The following is an 18,381-nucleotide window of genomic DNA, read 5'->3' as shown; positions in this document are numbered from 1 at the left end:
TTCCTGGAACAGCTCTGTAAGTCCTCTTTTGTGAGTGTCTTTGGTTGTGCTGGCGTGGCTGCCCCAGTGTGCTGAACCTCTTCAAAATTTCCACCTTGCATGGACATTTTGTCTTTGAGAAGAGCTAGAATTAGCGTGCTCGATCTGGTGAACAAAGGTGGATGAAGACACACTGCAGTGTTTTTATGAGCCTGCCTTTTCTTGGATGGCAGTTGGAAGCAGCGTTTACTATATTTTTTAAAATCACGTATCATAAAGACTCTTATGAAAGAAGCTTTCAGAAATGCTTCAGAAAGTGGGAAATATGATAGAATAAGTGGATTGGAAGCAAGAGAGAATATCTTGAGAGGGATTTATGGCATTATGTCTTTTATTGTAAAAAAATTTTAAAAATTTAAATATTCACTGTATATTCCAGTTACTCTTTATACATGAATATCATATTTTTAATTGTGATAGTTATTTTTAGTGATAAGAACATATCAAATGTGATACTTTGTGCTTCATGCAGTTAAAAACTTTTTTTTTTCCATTACAGAAAACTTGTAACTGTGGAAAAGCCGGACAATGGAACATTTGGATTTGAAATTCAGGTTGGCGGTTTTCAAGTCTCCCAGACTTCCAAGGAAAATAGTTGGAATACTTAAAGAATGATGAAATTAGGATTAGAGAATGATTAGGATTAGAGAAGGATTAGAAACCATGGACTTCATTCAGTGTATGGCTTTTGGGGTTGTTTTCCACAAGATTGAGTACTGTCAAGGAAAGAAAACAGTGATGCTGATAAAATATAGCCCCAGGAAAAATCTCAGCATCTTGTGCTGACTCGCCTTGGTCTTTAAACACAAATTAATCAGAACTGCTTGATTTCAACTGGGTCTTAATTATGAGAGTGAAATAGTTTTTATAGATATGTGTTTTACATGCTTGTATTTTGGATGTGCCTGGTACAATTACATTATTGTGCTATATGCCAGGTTCTAAATCTTTAGTACTTTAGGAATATTTAAAAGTATGCATGGAATGCATATGTTTGTATATAGATACAGTCACTTTTGATACAGAAGAGTTGCTATTAATATAATGAGTGGTACATTTACTTCTAATGACATTATATTTTATAATTATTTGAAACACTTAGAAGTTTAGATCTACTTGAACACTGTTAACAATGTATGAAATTTGTAACAGTCCTTATGGGCATCAATGTAAGCCTCCAAGAATTTCATTTTTTATTAACTGTTTGCTTTTTAATGAACTTATTTGTAAAGATGGTGAATTAGGTCAAATGAAATCTAATCTAATTAGAATGTAAAGTAATCCTTTAAATATTACTTTTTTCCATAACACTTATGCATTCCTTTTAGATGTGTTTTGCATAATCATATTCTTATACTACATTTCAGATTTTAGATCTTAGTTTTTGTGCTGCTTGCAGAAAACTTTGGTGTGATATCAGCCCCACAATTGGAAACTCAGTGTATATTTTAAGATCAAGAACAGGAAGCTGCTAAGTAAAACATATTTTTTGGGTAAAGAAAAAAAATGATATGAACCAGGAAGTTATAGGGGAATAGAAGATAAACTCTCCTTTTTGAACCCTACTGCTTTCAAATTGAGTGAAATTTATGATTTGCCACAATAATTGGTAAACTATCAAATTATAGAAGTTTAGTGCTACCCGTGGTTCACATCAGATGCTATCTTGTTATAGATGCATTGTGTGTTTTAGATGGCTTATTTTTAAATGGGAATAGTTCTCATAAATATGCAGCAGTTGCTACTGGAAACAGGATAAATACAACAAAGCCACAGAACATTGAACATTTACAGATTAACGTGGGCTAATGGCTTCATAGCTTGTATACATTATTTCAGTGAAACAGGAAGTCAACCAATAGGGTGAATATTTTGGGGGATTTTTAACAGACCAGATAGGACTTCATGTACGTATATTGTTTGTCACGTGTGAAAACATGTTTATGTCCTAGTCTACGAGGTGAGTGACATGTTAGAAGAGACCAGATCCACTCTGCTCTCTGCTTCTCCATGGGTGCTAGTTTTACACTGCTTATGAAAAGCCTACACTAAATATTGCTTTCTGTAATTTTGAGGCTTTTGTCTTTCCCTATCTCTAATCCCAAATTTACAACTACTCTGAATCTATGCAGGTGCCTGTTATATAAGTCAGTATCCTTCTTCTGCACTGTCCTCTCTTTGATGTTCTCCGTTCATTCTACCACAGGGTAGATCCTCAACACTAATGAGAACTGCAAGAGTAGTGTTTTCCAGAGAGGGCCAGTTATAGATTTAGTTCATGAACTCTATAAACTAGACCATCCTTCATCTCTAGAATGATCTTGGCTGCTGAGACCTCTGGCAGGCTGTTGAATGACTCTGATGTACATGAACAATATATTATATTATCTTTGAAAGTTGTTCTGTCTTTAAGATATGGGACTCCACTTGCCTTGTAGATTGAGCATAAATCCCTTACATTGACACACCCAGGATTTTATAAATTACCTGCCCGTGACTGATTCAGCATTGCTAGAATGAAAAGGAATGACCAGCAGATACTAATATCTGCACCAGAAAACAGCAATGTAACTTAATTTTAGGAATCAGACGTTTTAAAAATTCCTCAGAGTACCAATCTTTATTCTAAATGAAACTAGGTCTCATTAAAATACATTAAAAAGAAAAGTGTGTTTGTTTGGGGTTACCGGGATACTGTATAGAGTGAACAATTTGAAAAACAAAAACCTGCAACCACTAAACTACTTGTGCCAAACTAAGGTTGCGGATTTAGTTGGTGACTGATGTACAAGTGGAGAATTTGGGGCAGGCACAGTGGAGAGCTCAGAAATGAAAGTGACTGAGTCAATTATAGTACTTTTGAATAAATGCATAACAGATTATCACTGCTTGCAGAACTGCTTTAAAATAATCATTGTTGGCATATCTCCTTTGCTGGGTATGTACCATTTCTCCCTCTCCTGTAATGAGTGTTTTAGCTTGCAGGAATCATGTAAAGCTTTTTTCCCTTGCTTTTGGCCAGCACTGTTTTATGCCAAGGGGAAATAAGAAATTTAATTTTTTTTTACTCTGTAAAATGATAACACCAGGTGATCTCCTAGACTTGAAAACAGAAAACATCTTGAGCCACTCTCATCCTATTTTTTTCATGCCAGATGATTTTTTATGAATGGAGTTGGCTGAAAACTAATTGAATTGGAAAACTGGCACCTGTGATACAATGTGTAGTCAGGAAGGACTTTCCAAATTGTCCTTTGCCCTCAATTATTAAACTGCTTAATGATAATCGACACAATTTTATGTTTTGACAAATATATTCTGAGTGTTGTTGAATAGTGATTCTGCATTCCTTTACATTTCATAGACATACAGGCTCCAGAACCAGAACTCTTGCTCCTTGGAAATGTGCACTTTGATCTGCAAAATACAGGAGGACAGTCCAGCTCACTATGCTGGCCTGCAAGCCGGTAACTACCTTTGTTCATGTTAAGGGCCATTTACATAGCAAGGAAGGAAAACTGGATGATAGTGAGGGTTGGGACACGATTGTTGTTTTGGATTTTGTTGAATGTTTCTAGGGTTTGGAGCTTGCTTGTTTCATTTGTGAGTCAGGAAACCAACCTACATAAACACGCATTTTAAACTAATATAATACCCATTTTTAACCAGTGTAACACTTATTTTTTCTTGGCGTTGCCCAGGTGATGTCCTTGCAAATATCAATGGAGTGAGCACAGAAGGCTTTTCCCACAAGCAAATGGTTGACCTGATCAGAGCATCCGGAAACCTGCTAAGGTAGCTATCCAGTTAGTCTTGCAGGACTCAGAGTGCTGTTGTCTCTCTGCCTGCTGAATGGACGAAAGGCTTTCTGTTCAGGGATTACCAAGGGCAGCAGTACTCAAGCTTTGGGGCTGGGCACAAACATTTGTATCACTCCTTTTGTTTTTTAAGGTTTTGTCAGACTTGAACATATTGCTAATATTGAAATTAAATGGGATCAATAGCCACAAGATCTTTCTGGGAGGGGCAGAATTTACAAATGTATTTTTTAATGTTAAATTCTGTTTAACTGCCACACATTCTTTTTGGACTGAGAAAGACTGGTTCAATTTCCAGGGTTGATATAATTTTGCTGCTAAAACAAATGGAAGTTCACAGAACTGAGTTTTTTTCCTTTGTTTTCTCTGTTGTTCCATTTTTAAGAAACAAAGTTACTCTAAGACACATATACTCACATGCACCAATATGCCAAACATAGTAAGATACTGGTCCCTTCAACTAGAGATCTGATAGACTTTTCCACATGGTCTTTTTTTTCAATTTTTGCTGTTTTATTAATACATATTTGTGGTTCTTAATGACTACATTCCTTGTACATAACATGTCTTAATTCTTTTTTCACCCCTTCCCTACCTTTCCCCCTTCCCTCTATCTCTTGGTCCCTTTTCCTCTTGCAAAATATTGTGTCTCAATGAGACAGATTGACAGGGAAACCCACTGTTTCTCAGAGAATCAAAACTGCCTTAAAAATAAAGTAGACAGCTTTTGACTAGCTACCAGAACATTCCTAAAATCCAACAAAACCTTTATAAGTAATGAAAAATGGAATGTTCTCGTTCATTAAAATGGTATTTTTTTGAGCAAATACTATTTGAGTTCTGTGATAGATTCAGGAAAGGCAAAAGTGAAGATTCTTCTTAGTGTTACAATAACTAGAAAGAGATGACTAGGAAAAGCCTGAGAAGTAAGGAATTTTAATATCTCAGCTATTGATAATGCCATGATGAAAGTATACTAAGGGTATGAGGAACATTGAGGAAGAGGGTCACTGGTTTAGCTCAGATATTTAAAGTGTTCTCTGAAGAAAAGAAGTTGGAGGTGAGACAAATAAGTGAAGAGATGATTGTCAGAACCTCTACCAGAGCTTTTAAGGTAAAGAGAGAGGTCTCAGGACTCTCAAAATGAGTTTAGCACAATCAAGGCACAGAGGGAAATCCATTGTAATTGGTAGCTAGTAGAAAAGAGAATATAATAAGAAATGAAGACAGAGAGTTGGCCTGGGAGCAGATAATATGTTCATCAGTTACACCATGAGTTTAGGTATTTTACTGATTGAGATGGGTCTTATATTATTCATTCCTCACAGCAACTTTGTGGAGTTAGGTTCATTCCTATTTATAGATGAAGTGCCTGAAGCTTAAAGAAGGCTTAGTTAAGGTCACCCAAATAGTGAGTGGGAGGTCTGGATCTGATCACCTGCTCTTGATTCCAGAAAGTTTCTCATTTGTAACTGCTCATGGCATGCTGCCAAGAGCTGCATGCTCTTCAGTGATACTTTAAAGTATATTTTGAGTGCATAGGTGAGTTGTTTTCAAAGAAGACTGGTGGAAGAATGAGTCCAACTTGGTGGGTCCTATGGGTTCAAGGGATAGGAACACTCTTGTTCTAAAACAAACAACAAACAAACCCTAGATCCAGAAAGAACTATATAGAGTCCAACAGTAATGCTAAAGGTAATGCTAGAGGGTAGAGTCAGAAAGACATATTCCACAGGGTGAATACTGTTGCTGGACAGGCAGGATCAACATGAAGAGTTTCAGTGACTGATTGGGATCTGCTCTGTTGCTCAGAGAGTTAATCTGTGTAAATGAGAAAGCAGACCAAATTTTGTCTTGCTTTCATCTCATTATCTCAGATATGATGTTCCTAGAAATAGATAGAAAATTATTCTTCATATTTAGTGCATTTACCATACCTTGAAGGAGTCTGAGGCAATCTTTAAAAAAATACCTCATTGTGATTCACAACTGAAATATGCTATTATATTCGTATTGATACTCTAGTGATCAGAATAAAGGTCTTTAACCTGAGCTCATAAAAATAAATTGCTCAGGATACAAGTCTTACGTTTTTAGAAAAACATTTTTGGAGAAATAAGAGGACACTACTCAGTTGATAATTCTAGGGTTGAAGTTTGCGGTCTAAAGGTTTTGAGAAGAGTCATAGAAAGTTATTAATTTACAGTTGCTCTGGTTTTGTTTGTTGTTTTCTAAAATTATAGGACAATTTAAAGAGATAAAGCATCTCAGAAACCTAGAGAGAAAAGAATTTTTTCTCTGTTTTAAGAAATAGTGTTGAGTTCACTGTTACGGAAGTTCCTCATGCCCAATGTTGTTCTTGTTGTGTGCTTTGTAAGTACCATGGAGTCTAATGTCTGACAGATACTAGAGGTCCAATAAATATTCACCAAATGAATGAGAAATCCACTCTGTCCCCACAAGAATAGTGTAGTACAAAGAAACCATTGTTACCATACCTAGTGTCTTCTACAAACTGAGCTACAGCTTACAGATTAACTGGAATTTTTTCCTTCTCTTTTTCAGGAGAGTTTTGTTTCATTTTTTTTTCCTCTGAACATTGTCATATTTGGCTTTAACCCACATATTTGAAGTCCTATGAAGGGTATAACAATTATGTTGCATTTTTAAGATGCTTTGTGCTTCAAGTGTAGTACTACAGAAGGCTGGTACTTGTTTAAATGAATCACTCGTTATTTATCCCTCACCATTTTTATTCCCTTTAATCAGGATAGAGACTCTTAATGGAACAATGATTCTCAGGAGAGCAGAGCTCGAGGCAAAGATGCAGGATTTAAAGGTAATTCAATTTTTTACAACGAGGCCCATTTTTCATCCTTGAATGTGTGAGTAGCAGAATAAAGATCTATGTAAAGAATTGAGATAGTCCTTGAAGAGGAAATATGATGAATCTAAAGTGCGTAATTATCAAGAGTCACACACTTACCTTTGTAGGAATATCAAATTCTGCAAACAGGTACAAATCACTTTCTTCCTTCCTCCTTCAGTGTGTCTAGGAGGCTCAAAGAGGCAATAGGAAGGAGCACCACTTGAAGAACTTGTCACGAATGCACCTGTGATCACCCTTGATTAATATTTTATCAAGGGCAAAAAGCAAGAGAGGAGGAGCTGGTGTTTTATCATCTTTCCGAACTGTCGCATCAGTGTGCAGGGACAGCTGACATTTTTACTTTCTTACTGTCTTTCGTGTGTGTCTTATACACCCACTCTATTCCTATGGCCATCCTTGAATCTGTTTTCTTTGGCAAGCACGTTATCAACTCTGAAGGGCAAATTTCCAAGAGACAGCTCACAATGCAGAATATTCAGTGAAAATTCCTAGGAGTGACTCTAGGAAGATCTTAAAAAGTCTCAACTTCCTAGACTGCTGAGAGTCTCTCAAGTCATGAAGTCCAGAACCTCATTTGTGCATCTAAGTTGTAGCCCTGTAGCTCTCTTCCCGGATCCAGGTGAGATTGGCATCATAGTGTTTCCTCTACATGGCAACGAGGTGGTTACTTTGAGCAGAGATTGCATGGCTTAGTTCAAGCAGGTTACCTTCTTGGACTTTGTTTAGAAATAGCTGCCATTTATTAATTTTTTTCTCATGAGTATGCACTTATTAATTATTGAGCCCAGGAAGGTTAACTATACACTTTTTTCTTGCATCTTTCTCTTCCCCCATGTTCAATCCTTTAACCAATTCTAATCTCTTCTTCATTAATGTAGTTTTCAAATTCTTACCATTTTGCTTATCCTCATTGAATTTTGAATCAATTTTTAAAAAGTCCTTGAAAAAGAACTTATACCTTGGTAGGAATTCAATTGCTTTTATAAAACAAATGAGTTCAGTTGAAATCTTTATGGCTTCCTTTTATCTTACTTTGAACAGAAGATCTTAGTTGTTTTATTCAGGTCTTTTATATATTTTAAAACATTTTGTAATGCATATTTTCACATGCTGTTAACTTTATTGGCATGTACTCTAATTTTTATTTCTGTAATAAGACATTTTTAAAATTTTTTGACTATTTATTGCTATTGATTTTTCTATAAATTTTTAAATCCTGTAGTCAGGTTCTTCTTCTCTTATTCTAATAATGATTTTATACACTTATTCAGGTTTTCTACTCATGCAACTTGTCATCTACAGATAAAAATTTTGACCCCTAGTTCAACTATTCTAATAATTTATTTTTCTTCGCTTATAGCATTGGCTAGGATTGTTGGCACATTGTAAAGAGTGGTAGTTTTATTCTTGACTTTAAAGGGACTGCTTCTACATTTTGTCATTACATTTTTGCAAGGATTTCAGATGTACTCCATATAATATTCAGGTTTTAAAAACTGTCAGAATCATTTTTTGGAAAAACATAGTTTTGATGAACATCTTTTAAAATTCTTAAACTAACTTTCAGCTTTTTGTTAAGAAAGAAAGGAATATAGAAAATAAACTAATGAATTTAAATAAAATAGGTTTATATCTCATGGAATAAAATAAGTACTCACTTGCACAAAACATTATTTCATAGTTCAAAGCCACTGAACATTGCCCAAGATTTTAATATACACACCTACTTTTTCTCTAATAATTGTAAAAAAATTTTCAATATCTTCATCCTCTTCCAGAACATCGAGGTCTTTAATATACTTTAAATATACATTTACAAGCTTCTTTATTATTGCTGACTTTAGAGAATTTGATCAATTTTTTAAAATTACAAAATATGAATTTCATATTTAGATTTCTATTTAGAATGAAAAACTGACAATGAACACATATCCCAACAGCTCCAATTACGTGCTTGTTTCTTGCATTTTACTTCTTATCCCTGGGTTTGCTTTCATTCTTGGCATTTCTTACCATTTTGGGTATATTACCCCTCAAGCTTTTTTGTTTATGAGAAGATTTCTAACTATTATTATTTAAAGCTTCATTTTCTTTTCTTTTAAATGTTATAAACTTTTCCCTTTTCACATTTAAATATTTAATTCATCCAGATTTAATTTTTGGATATATTTTGAGTTATGGGAAATTTTCAGTTTTATTTATATTTTTATATGCTAACCTAATTCTCCCAGTGCCATTTATTTTGGTGTATCTTTTTCTACACAAGTGACCTGCAGTGAAACCTAAGCAAGTTTCATATATACATGAGTTTGCTTATAGGCTCCCTTTATAATTCAGTGGTCAATTTGTATATCACAAACTCAGATTATAACAAATCTTGACATTTATTTGGCCAAATTCTTAGTTCCTTTGATTCTTTAATAATCTGTATGAATTTTAGAGTCAAAGTGTCAAATTTTATACATAAATCTTAGAGATTTGATCGATATATGTATACATATATGTGGAGATTATATGTCTAGATGATAGTACATTTTGTTATTGATTTTTTTACTTCACTTATTTAAAGTCTTGTAATATATTCTGATAAATTTGAATCATGCAGGGCTGAGGTTCTTACTAGTGGTCATACTTTTAAACCGCAATTTAATTCCTTCAGTGATTTATAAGACTAATTGGGGGATTTTTCTGGTTTTGAATAGCTTTAGTGAGTCATGTTTTCTGTTAAAGTTTTCAAATTTTCAAACATGATGCAAGAGATTAACAATAAAATGATGTTATCATATTTTTAATCTTTCTCTTAATATGATTATGTCCTAATTTTTACTTGTAGTACTTCCTTATCTGTGTCTTCTGTATCTTTTCCTTTAGTAAACTTTTCTGGAGAATTATCTATTTTAAAATCTTTTAAAAGCTAGTATTTTCACTTGTGGTGATATTTTATATTTTTCTTTGGCACCCTTTATAGAATTTTTTAAAATCGATTGATAGTTTTACTTCAGTGAAAGTAGGTCCAGATTAATTTATCACTTTACACTATTTAGGATATGCAGAACTCTTTTTACCTAAAAACACCTGACTTTCCTCCGTTTTGGAAAAATACAAGGTCAAATTCTTTGAATAAGCCTCTTTAGCATTCTCTGTGTTATCTTCTGGATTTCCTGTTAGACATGGTCTTGATTTGTATTGCTTAGGAATATCTTCAGTAGCATTCTTGTTATTTGTGTTCTGTATAGCATGTGTTTTGATTCAGTTTTACAAATTAATTTATATTCATTCATGTCTATCTGTTCTTGTTTTTTTTTTTTTGCTTTAAACTTTGCATTCGATGAATACTGATTTTATTCTCTCTGAGACTATAACCATTAATATTTTAATATTTTCTATGGATCCTTTCCTATTTGAGAGAGAATCCATGTGCTGTTCATGAATTTTATTGTTTTTGCTATCCCTCAACATTTATGAGTGTTTAGAGTATAGACTGCCTTTGTCCTTGAGTGGCTCTCTCTTTTCCAGTTCACTGTCAGAGCCGGGTGGTTCTCTCTACACAGCGATTCAAGCCTTGCTACCAGAGATGGGCTTGACAGCTCATGTACTTTCCCTGGAGAGTCAGTGTATGGCTTGTTTGCCTCCGGCAATAAGGATACACTTATGTGCTTTGGTCTCTCTGAATCCCAGCAGATGTCGCTTTCCCAGCTTCCTATTCTTAGTGTGGGAGCTTCAGCCAGGATTGATTTCTCAACCAGGAAACCTGACTCACTCAATCCTCTACTTCAAATAAATGCATTTAAACCTATATTACCACAGAATTCAAATTCCTAAGTACCTCTCTGATTTTATCAGACTAATAGACCTTGAGGTTCATTGCTGCTTACCTCTTGCATTTCTAGGTCACTTCTAATTTTGAAATTATGGAGAGTCCCATTTTATCTTTTCAACTGCATTATCTGAGTCTGACCTGTAACCATTGTCAGACCAGCTTTCCCTCTGTGCACTGACATTTACTTTTTGCTTACTATGGGAACATTCAATTTCCCCAGAGACTTTCTGTAGGACCAAAACCTCTTCTTTAGAAACATTAGTCCCTTCTGAGTCACAGTTGCAGGAGTTCCCTTTTTTCTAACCTATGATTCAAATGTTTAACATGAAAACCACATCTCAAATGGGCTAGGTCAAAAAGCAAGTGTTTAACTCTGATGTTTACTAGGTTTGTAGCCCTTGGGAAATATTTTCTACATTGAAGCTGTATTTTCTATTCCATAACTTTTTAGGAAGATTATAAAAATTAAATAGCATATTATCTATGAAAGTGCAATGAAAATACTAATGTGTTATGTACATGCATATAAAACGTTGAGTTATATGTCTTATCAGGCATACACATGGAAACAATCCAATGTATAATAGTTGAAGGCTGTTCCAGAAAATCATCTCTTGTGTATTCTTTTAAACAATATTCAATCATTATTTCACCTGTTGTGTAGCAAGGCCCAGGGAGGTGATGTGGTCCAACATGGTTTGATCTCACATATGCTTTAATTTTTATGTTTTGGTGACATTTTAAATTTGTCCATATATATGATTATGTTGCCAATAACACAGAAAGAAACAGACTGAAGAAAATAAGGAAACTAACTTAGTGACAAGCTAAAAACTCTAGTCATTTTGATACATCTGCTCTTTCCTCTGGTATTTCCTTGTTGAAATGATGACATACTTAGATGACTGGGCCAGATCAACGAATTAGCTATTTAAAACCTTTATACTCACAAAACTATCTGGCAAGCTTTGACTTCGTATTTTTGAATTTTAAGTGCAGAAGTATTTCTTCCTTTTCTATGTTTAGTTTCTACTGGACTCCATTCTCTGGTAGGAAATAAACCTCTTTAAGAGAGCAGAAAAGGTTTCTGGTTCTGACTTTCACATAACCATGGATTTACAAAGATAACAACAGCAGTGTCTAAAGAAACCTAGAGTCAAGAAATCCAGCAGTCTTAACCATCACAAACTATATCAAGGTTCTGAAAGATTACCTGAGCCACACATTTTATTGTCTTAATGTATTGCTTGCATACTATGTTAGCCATTAGGATGGCTCTTAAATGTTACTACCAAAGATTGAAAAAATTTTGTCCAGCTACTCTTCAATCTTTTACCACTGAGGAATGACTCAGTTTCCCCTTATTCTTTCATTTATATTCTTGTAATTTTGTTAATTTCTTTCTTTCTGGCCTTTCCCTCTCAAGTGTATCTTTTTTTTTTCCTTTTTGGCCTCTTATCTGCTCCTTCCACAAGCAATCCTTCTATAAAAGATTGTTTATTTGCAACTAGCTTGTCTTTACTTTAGGATATGTGTGCATGGCAAATCTGACCTCTGCTTATTTGCTGGGCTTGCTGTAACCACCTGGAATGGCAGAAAAGGGGGTGGAGGAGAGGCCAACTGATGAGAAGGAGAGGTAGCCTGTGACACTGTCTTGTCAGATACATTCTATCTGATTTGCTTTCAATTTCCATTGCTGCTCTGTGGGTGAGGCTTGGCCTCACCTTCTGTGCTGTCTTGACCTTAGGAGAGGTCACTACAGTCTCACCATGGGACACTACTCTCCTGCACTACAGCAATCAAAAATGGAAGCAGTGAAGAGGTGAGGGTGCTTAGCAGTGATCTGCGTCTTTGAGACAAAGTCTGTCTTTTTTCTCTTTCTGGAAAATAAATGTACAGAAAAAAGGATTGTTTTAGTGTTCCAGGGTTTTAGGTGATATTTATTGAGCATTTAGTAAGGTAAGTCACCATTCTAAATATTTTAAACATTTTAATGTGTGGATGTATCATGAAACTATTAGGACTTAGATTCTGTTATCAATGTCATTCCGCATTTGGGAGAAAAGTAGCATGCAGGTCCTTGTCTTAGGCAGCTGGAACAATGATAATGAGCATTGCTATGTTCTGTTAGGCATTCATATGTCTTCTTTCGTTTATATTTTTTAAACAAAAATGTATGCATTTCACAGTTTCTCTTGTATTTTGAAAGAATAGTTGTTTGGTGCTGCTATATTATTTCTTGAGAACATAGTATTGCCAGTATTCTCCTAATGCAGCAAAAGATCTAAATTAACAGGAAGGACTGGTGGTCCTTAACAGAAAGAAGAAATGTTTGAATGATAAATTTCAACATTTAGAGTTAAATTGCTATCTTCTTGGGGGTTTCCTAATAATTAGAACTTTTGTTTTTCTTCTTTCTCACAGCAAACCTTGAAGAAGAAATGGGTGGAGTTCAAGTCTCTGCAGTTACAGGAACAGCGTCTGCTTCATGGTAATATGACTTCCTGCTCAGAAACCACAGGCACATTTCATCTTTTTTTTTTTTTTTTGTATTTCTTTCTCTAAGTTGTTTTAAGACTATTTTTATTGCAAGACAAATTTGTCTAGATCCAGCTAAAGATACCAGTCTGTGTTCCTTTGGCATGAACTCTAGGGTGGGTTTTGCATTTGGAGGAGGGGTAAATCAAGTCACACCCCTCCTCCATACACATAGTATACATGCATGTGAAAACACGAGCGTACACACACATATACTTGGAGGAGGTGTCTGGAGATTTTAGAAGAACAGACCGTTTGCATTCCATTCCACTTTAGCAAATGAATTAAATTCCTAAAGTGACCATAGCTAGGGGATGTGAGCTCCCTCAAAGCTGTTCAATGTGGGAAAAATTACATACTTCTTAAGGAGAAATCTTATCTATTACATTTATGGAGAGGATTCCTTTTTCATAGGTCTCAAGACCAAGTCAGTCATGTATAAGATATAACAGGAAATGCATAGCTCTTTGTACTGTGTGCATCTTGAGGGAAGGGCTGAGTTTAAAGTTTGCTGCTTTGCTATTAGTTGTGTGACTGATACAAATTAAGGAATGAACTTCTGTGTGCAAAGAATCGACTAAAATCACTTGCTAATGTGGAGGTGAAATTTAGATGCATCTTCTTTAGGTAGGTGTTCAAATGTCTATAACTTAGAGTATCTGTTAAATCAATTTATTTGCAGTAAAGATATACATTTTTATTTTAACAGGCATATCAAACTAGTAAAATTGCACATAAAACATAGACTGATGTTTTGATACAAGTATACATTTTAATGTTTGAATCAGGTTAAATATCTATCCTCTCAAACGCTTCTCTCTTTTCTTCTCTCTGTCCTTTCTCCATCTCTCTCTCCCTCTCTCACTTTTGTCTTCCAGCTTGTGGAAATACACTACATCATTGTTACTTGTAATTACTGTACTGACCAATAAAGCAGCCCAGAACTTCTTGCTCCTGCCTACCTGTAACATGGTATCCACCGAGACCCCTTTTCTGTACCCCCTTCCTCTTATTGTCCCCAGCCTCTGGTCTTCATCGCTCTCCTTTCAGCTTGTGTGAGATCAAGGGTTTTAGATTCCACATATAGATGGAATGATGCGGTACTTGTCTTTCTGTACCTGACTTATTTCACTTAGCATAATGATCTCTGGTTTTGTCTATACTGTTCCAAATGATAGAATTTCATTCTTTTAAATGACTGAGTAATATTCTGTAATATATTTATACTACATTTTCTTTATCCCTTCATCAGTTGATGCACATTTAGACTATTTCCCTTTTTGGCTAATGTGAACAGTGCTATAATTAACATAGGAGTGCAGGTGTCTTTTGAAAAGACTGAGTTCATTTCCTTTGGATGTATAACCTCTAGTGGGATTAGTGAATCATACGGTAGTTTCATTTTTAATTTTTTGAGAAAAATTTATATGTTCTTCATAGTGTCTGTACTAATTTACATTTCTACCAACAATGTGCTAGGATCACTTTTTCTCATCCTCACCAGCTCTTATTAACTTTTGTCTGTTTGATATGAGCCATTCTTTTACTGGAGTGAAGTGATATCTCATTATGGTTTTAATTTGTATTTCCTTGATGATTAATGATGATAAGTATTTTTATGTACCTGTTGACCATTCATATGTGTTTTTTTTTTTTTTTTTGAGAAGTGACTACTTAGGTCTATTATTTATTTTGAATTGGGTTGTGTATTTTTTTTTTTTTTTTGCTGTTGAGTTTTTGGCATTTCTTATACATTCTAAAAAGATACAATTTACTGTTTCATTAGACACTACTTTATAGCCTAAATATTTGCATTAAAATCTTTTTAAAAGATTTGTTTGAAGCAAAGATTCGAGATTGATTTTCTGGGTGTCTGGAGTTGGTTATAGACACAAGGATTGGAGACCTTTTTTTTTGTTGTTAGTTCAGCCACGTACCGGCTTCCCTAGGTGCAGGAGTGGCTCTGAAATCTTTGTCTCCATTTCTGCGCTGTCTTGAATGGTGCAGTGAGTGCAGGCAGCTCTCGGTTTCTTCAAAAATGGCCTCATACAGACACAATCCTAGTGTGAGGATTTTCATAAGGTCATTGTTTCACACTCTTTTGAGGAATTGAGGGAGCTATTAGTTTGCATTTTCTGGAACTAGATTAATCACCCATGAGATTCTACAAGGCAATTGCTCTCTAACCAAAGGAAAGTTACCAGCTTATGATAACATGAAATAAACTAGGTTATATTACCCAAAAATAAAACACAGTGTCTAGTCCTTGAAGGGCTAAGTTCTACTCTGTAGATCAACTGGAAAAATGAACAGTGTGTTTTTATAATGTTAACCCAGGACAAAGGAAAACAAAAGTAAAGATAATCATCACACAACGAAAACATTTTTCAGTGCTTTGTATTCTTTTACTTTTCTTGAAGCAGATTTATATTTTCATCCTAATTTTCTAAGCTCAGTATTACAAATGCACTTCTTTGTTTTAGCAACATATCAGCCAACTGAGATAGGGTTTAAGTAAGTGGTATTATAGGCAGGAAGTTGATAAATGATTAACAGTTGGATGTGGAGAGCTCAGATGTAGGTCATGAAGGTTTGAAAAAAAAAGTTATCTAAGTGCGCAGAAGCAAATTACGTCAAATAGATTATCATATATTTTAGGGCAAAGATGTTTTCTAAGTATAGTACCATTATAAAGAATTTAAGTATTCCAATATAAAACTTGGGATATTGAGGCTGGAAGATATATTTGAGTCCATAAATTCTTTCTGTTATAAATACCTTTCAATTCTCTGATAAGTGTGTTTGCCACACACTTCAAATGACTTCATGCAATTTTACAATTAAAAAATGTTCATAACTAAAAATAAGAGGGATTAAATGGGTACAGTCATTGAGACATTTCCCTAAGCATTTGTTTTAAAATTTCTGTGAAAATTTTACCAAACTGTTGCAGGATCACTTACAATTAAGAAATGATAATTTGGAGAGTGACAAGCCACACTGGCATACTGTGAGCTGGACTGAACTATTCTGTTAGTTTTCTGTCACTGTAACCTGAGATAAATCAACCTACAAAGAGAAAAGCGTTACTGCTCCACAGTTTTGAAAGTTCAGTCCATGATGGATTCATCTCATTGCTTTGGGCCGGTGATGACACACCATGTTAGGAAGATGTGGCAGAACAAAATTGCTCTCTTTATGACTAGGAGGCAAAAGAGAAAAAGAAGAGTCCAGATTCCACAATCCAATTTGAGAGTATCTCTTCCTTATGACCTAAAAGCTCGTAGGAGGTTCTACCTCTTAAAACTTCTAACTTAAAGCTTTCATTTCCCAGTGGTGCCCATTTGGATCTTTGAGGCACATTCCCACATTCCAGATCCAATTGTAACCTGAAGCATCTTGCTTATTCTGCCATATAGTTTTTATAACAATATAGCCTTTCCCTTGACAGCTATTCCATGAACAATAGTTTGGCAAATCCTATTACAGTTTTTCAAACTACCTTAAAAAGTCACTTATTTATACAAGTGAAAACTCAGGGCAGTTTTCTACTTTTTTTTTTTTTAAAGACACATTTTGGTGTGTTCATTTATAGGGACTGATGCTCAGATCCATCCCACAATAGACTTTGTTCTCTGCATTTTAGGTGATGCTGCTAACTGTCTGAGTTTGGAAAACATGGACATGGATGACTTGGCAGCTTTTGGAACCCTGCCTGGGCCAAGCCCAGCCTCTGTGGAATGGAACCGGTTATCCAGTGAGAGCAGCTGCAGGAGCTGGCTGAGCTCCATGACGGTGGACAGTGAAGACGGCTACCAGACCTGTATGTCTGAGGACTCGAGCAGGGGCGTCTTCAGCCGGCAGACCAGCACTGATGACGAGTGCTTTGTCTCTAAGGAGGGGGACGATTGCATAAGGAGATCTTCAAGGAGGAACCGGAGCATCAGCACGACCAGCAGCGGATCCATGTCCCCACTATGGGAGAACAATTACTCAAGCATGTTTGGGACTCTGCCCCGGAAGAGCAGAAAGGGAAGTGTCCGGAAACAACTCTTAAAGTTCATCCCTGGCCTTCACCGTGCTGTGGAAGAAGAAGAGAGTCGCTTTTGATGGCTGGTGATGCCTTTCCAAGTTAGCTTATTTCACAAATGTCTCTAGACTCCCTAGAGCAATTCCACCCAACTTGGTGGGAAAATGCAGATAAGTTGTGAAACTGACAGCCCATTTCACAAGGAAAAGTGACCTTTATTTAAAATTTTACATCATTGCTTCTGCTTCTTAAATCATTTTCAACCACAGCAGCTCAAATTCTAAGCAGACATTAGGGAAGGTAAATAATAAGTTAAATAACATAACCAAAACACGTGCCTGTTCATTTTAAGGCTGCCTGTGAAATTAGGAATGCTTATTTTCTATATTATCCATATGAAAAATGGAGAACCTCTCAGAATCAGATGTCAATAGGGAGTGACAATATAATTATCTGGTCTACTTTCTACAGGTTAATTTGGTACATTACAAACTTTGCCTTAGCTCAGCGTCATTTAGGAAGCTTAATGGTAGGTAATTTTGAGTGTTTCTGTTCAAGTCTTTAAAAAGTTATAAACAAAGAGGACCATCTATCTTTTTCTCAAATATGTAGTGAAAATAAATCAAAAAAGTGTAAGTAATTAAGTTTCATGAGAACTATAAAAAGATAGGATCTGAAAAAATTCTGAGGAGGATTGATAATAAGATCTTTCTTACAGACAGCCTAAAATGGGTGAAATCTCATTCTTTTTAACTTAATTCAATTATTGTTTTGACTGAACATTAATGGCAAAGCAAGAACACTCAAGACCCTATGGCTTTGTGATTATGGAGCTCTAAAAATCCAAAAAGTCAGGGATGGGAGAAGGATTTTTGTCCTGTAGATTTTTTTTTTACAATTCCTCACTGTATATTCCAGATAATTATTACCTTAACACCCATTTATGTATTACTTATAATTGTATTATAGTACTTCCAGCTTTTCGGTCATGCTATATATTCTTCACTATCCATTAAAGCCCATATTTTCTTTGTTCTGGCGATTCAACTGCTCACTTCCGATACCTTGAGATAAACAGTACAGACTATGTTAAATGGTCCTCAGTGATTTGAAATCTGTGTGTGTGTGTGTGTGTGTATGTGTGTTGTGTGTGTGTGTGTGTGTGAGAGAGAGAGAGAGAGAGAGAGAGAGAGAGAGAGAGAGAGAGAGAGAGAGAGATTGGGAGAAATAGAGTCAGGTGATTTTC

The 18,381-nt window shown here is 35.3% G+C and overlaps 1 protein-coding gene across 3 annotated transcripts in view; it reads left to right on the top strand.

Annotated features, from left to right (window-relative positions):
- Window positions 1-18,170, top strand: part of Cytip (cytohesin 1 interacting protein) — a 69,915-nt gene extending 51,745 nt beyond the window's left edge. For all 3 annotated transcript variants that reach the window (XM_013142631.3, XM_013142630.3, XM_003478686.5), the window contains 6 exons: window positions 539-593; window positions 3,404-3,506; window positions 3,741-3,834; window positions 6,627-6,696; window positions 12,992-13,058; window positions 16,752-18,170. In XM_013142631.3, coding sequence (XP_012998085.1) covers window positions 539-593; window positions 3,404-3,506; window positions 3,741-3,834; window positions 6,627-6,696; window positions 12,992-13,058; window positions 16,752-17,215 — 853 coding nt within the window. In that variant the 3' untranslated portion in view covers window positions 17,216-18,170. The remainder of the gene's footprint in view (window positions 1-538; window positions 594-3,403; window positions 3,507-3,740; window positions 3,835-6,626; window positions 6,697-12,991; window positions 13,059-16,751) is intronic.
- Window positions 18,171-18,381: the final 211 nt, after the last annotated feature.

This window comes from Cavia porcellus, unplaced genomic scaffold, assembly GCF_034190915.1.
Source record: "Cavia porcellus strain 051 isolate PalLab524CR breed Dunkin Hartley unplaced genomic scaffold, mCavPor4.1 scaffold_12, whole genome shotgun sequence".
Taxonomy (NCBI): Eukaryota; Metazoa; Chordata; class Mammalia; order Rodentia; family Caviidae; genus Cavia; species Cavia porcellus.
Note: the sequence above shows the minus strand (reverse complement) of the source record. Positions and strands in the feature narration are given on the sequence as shown.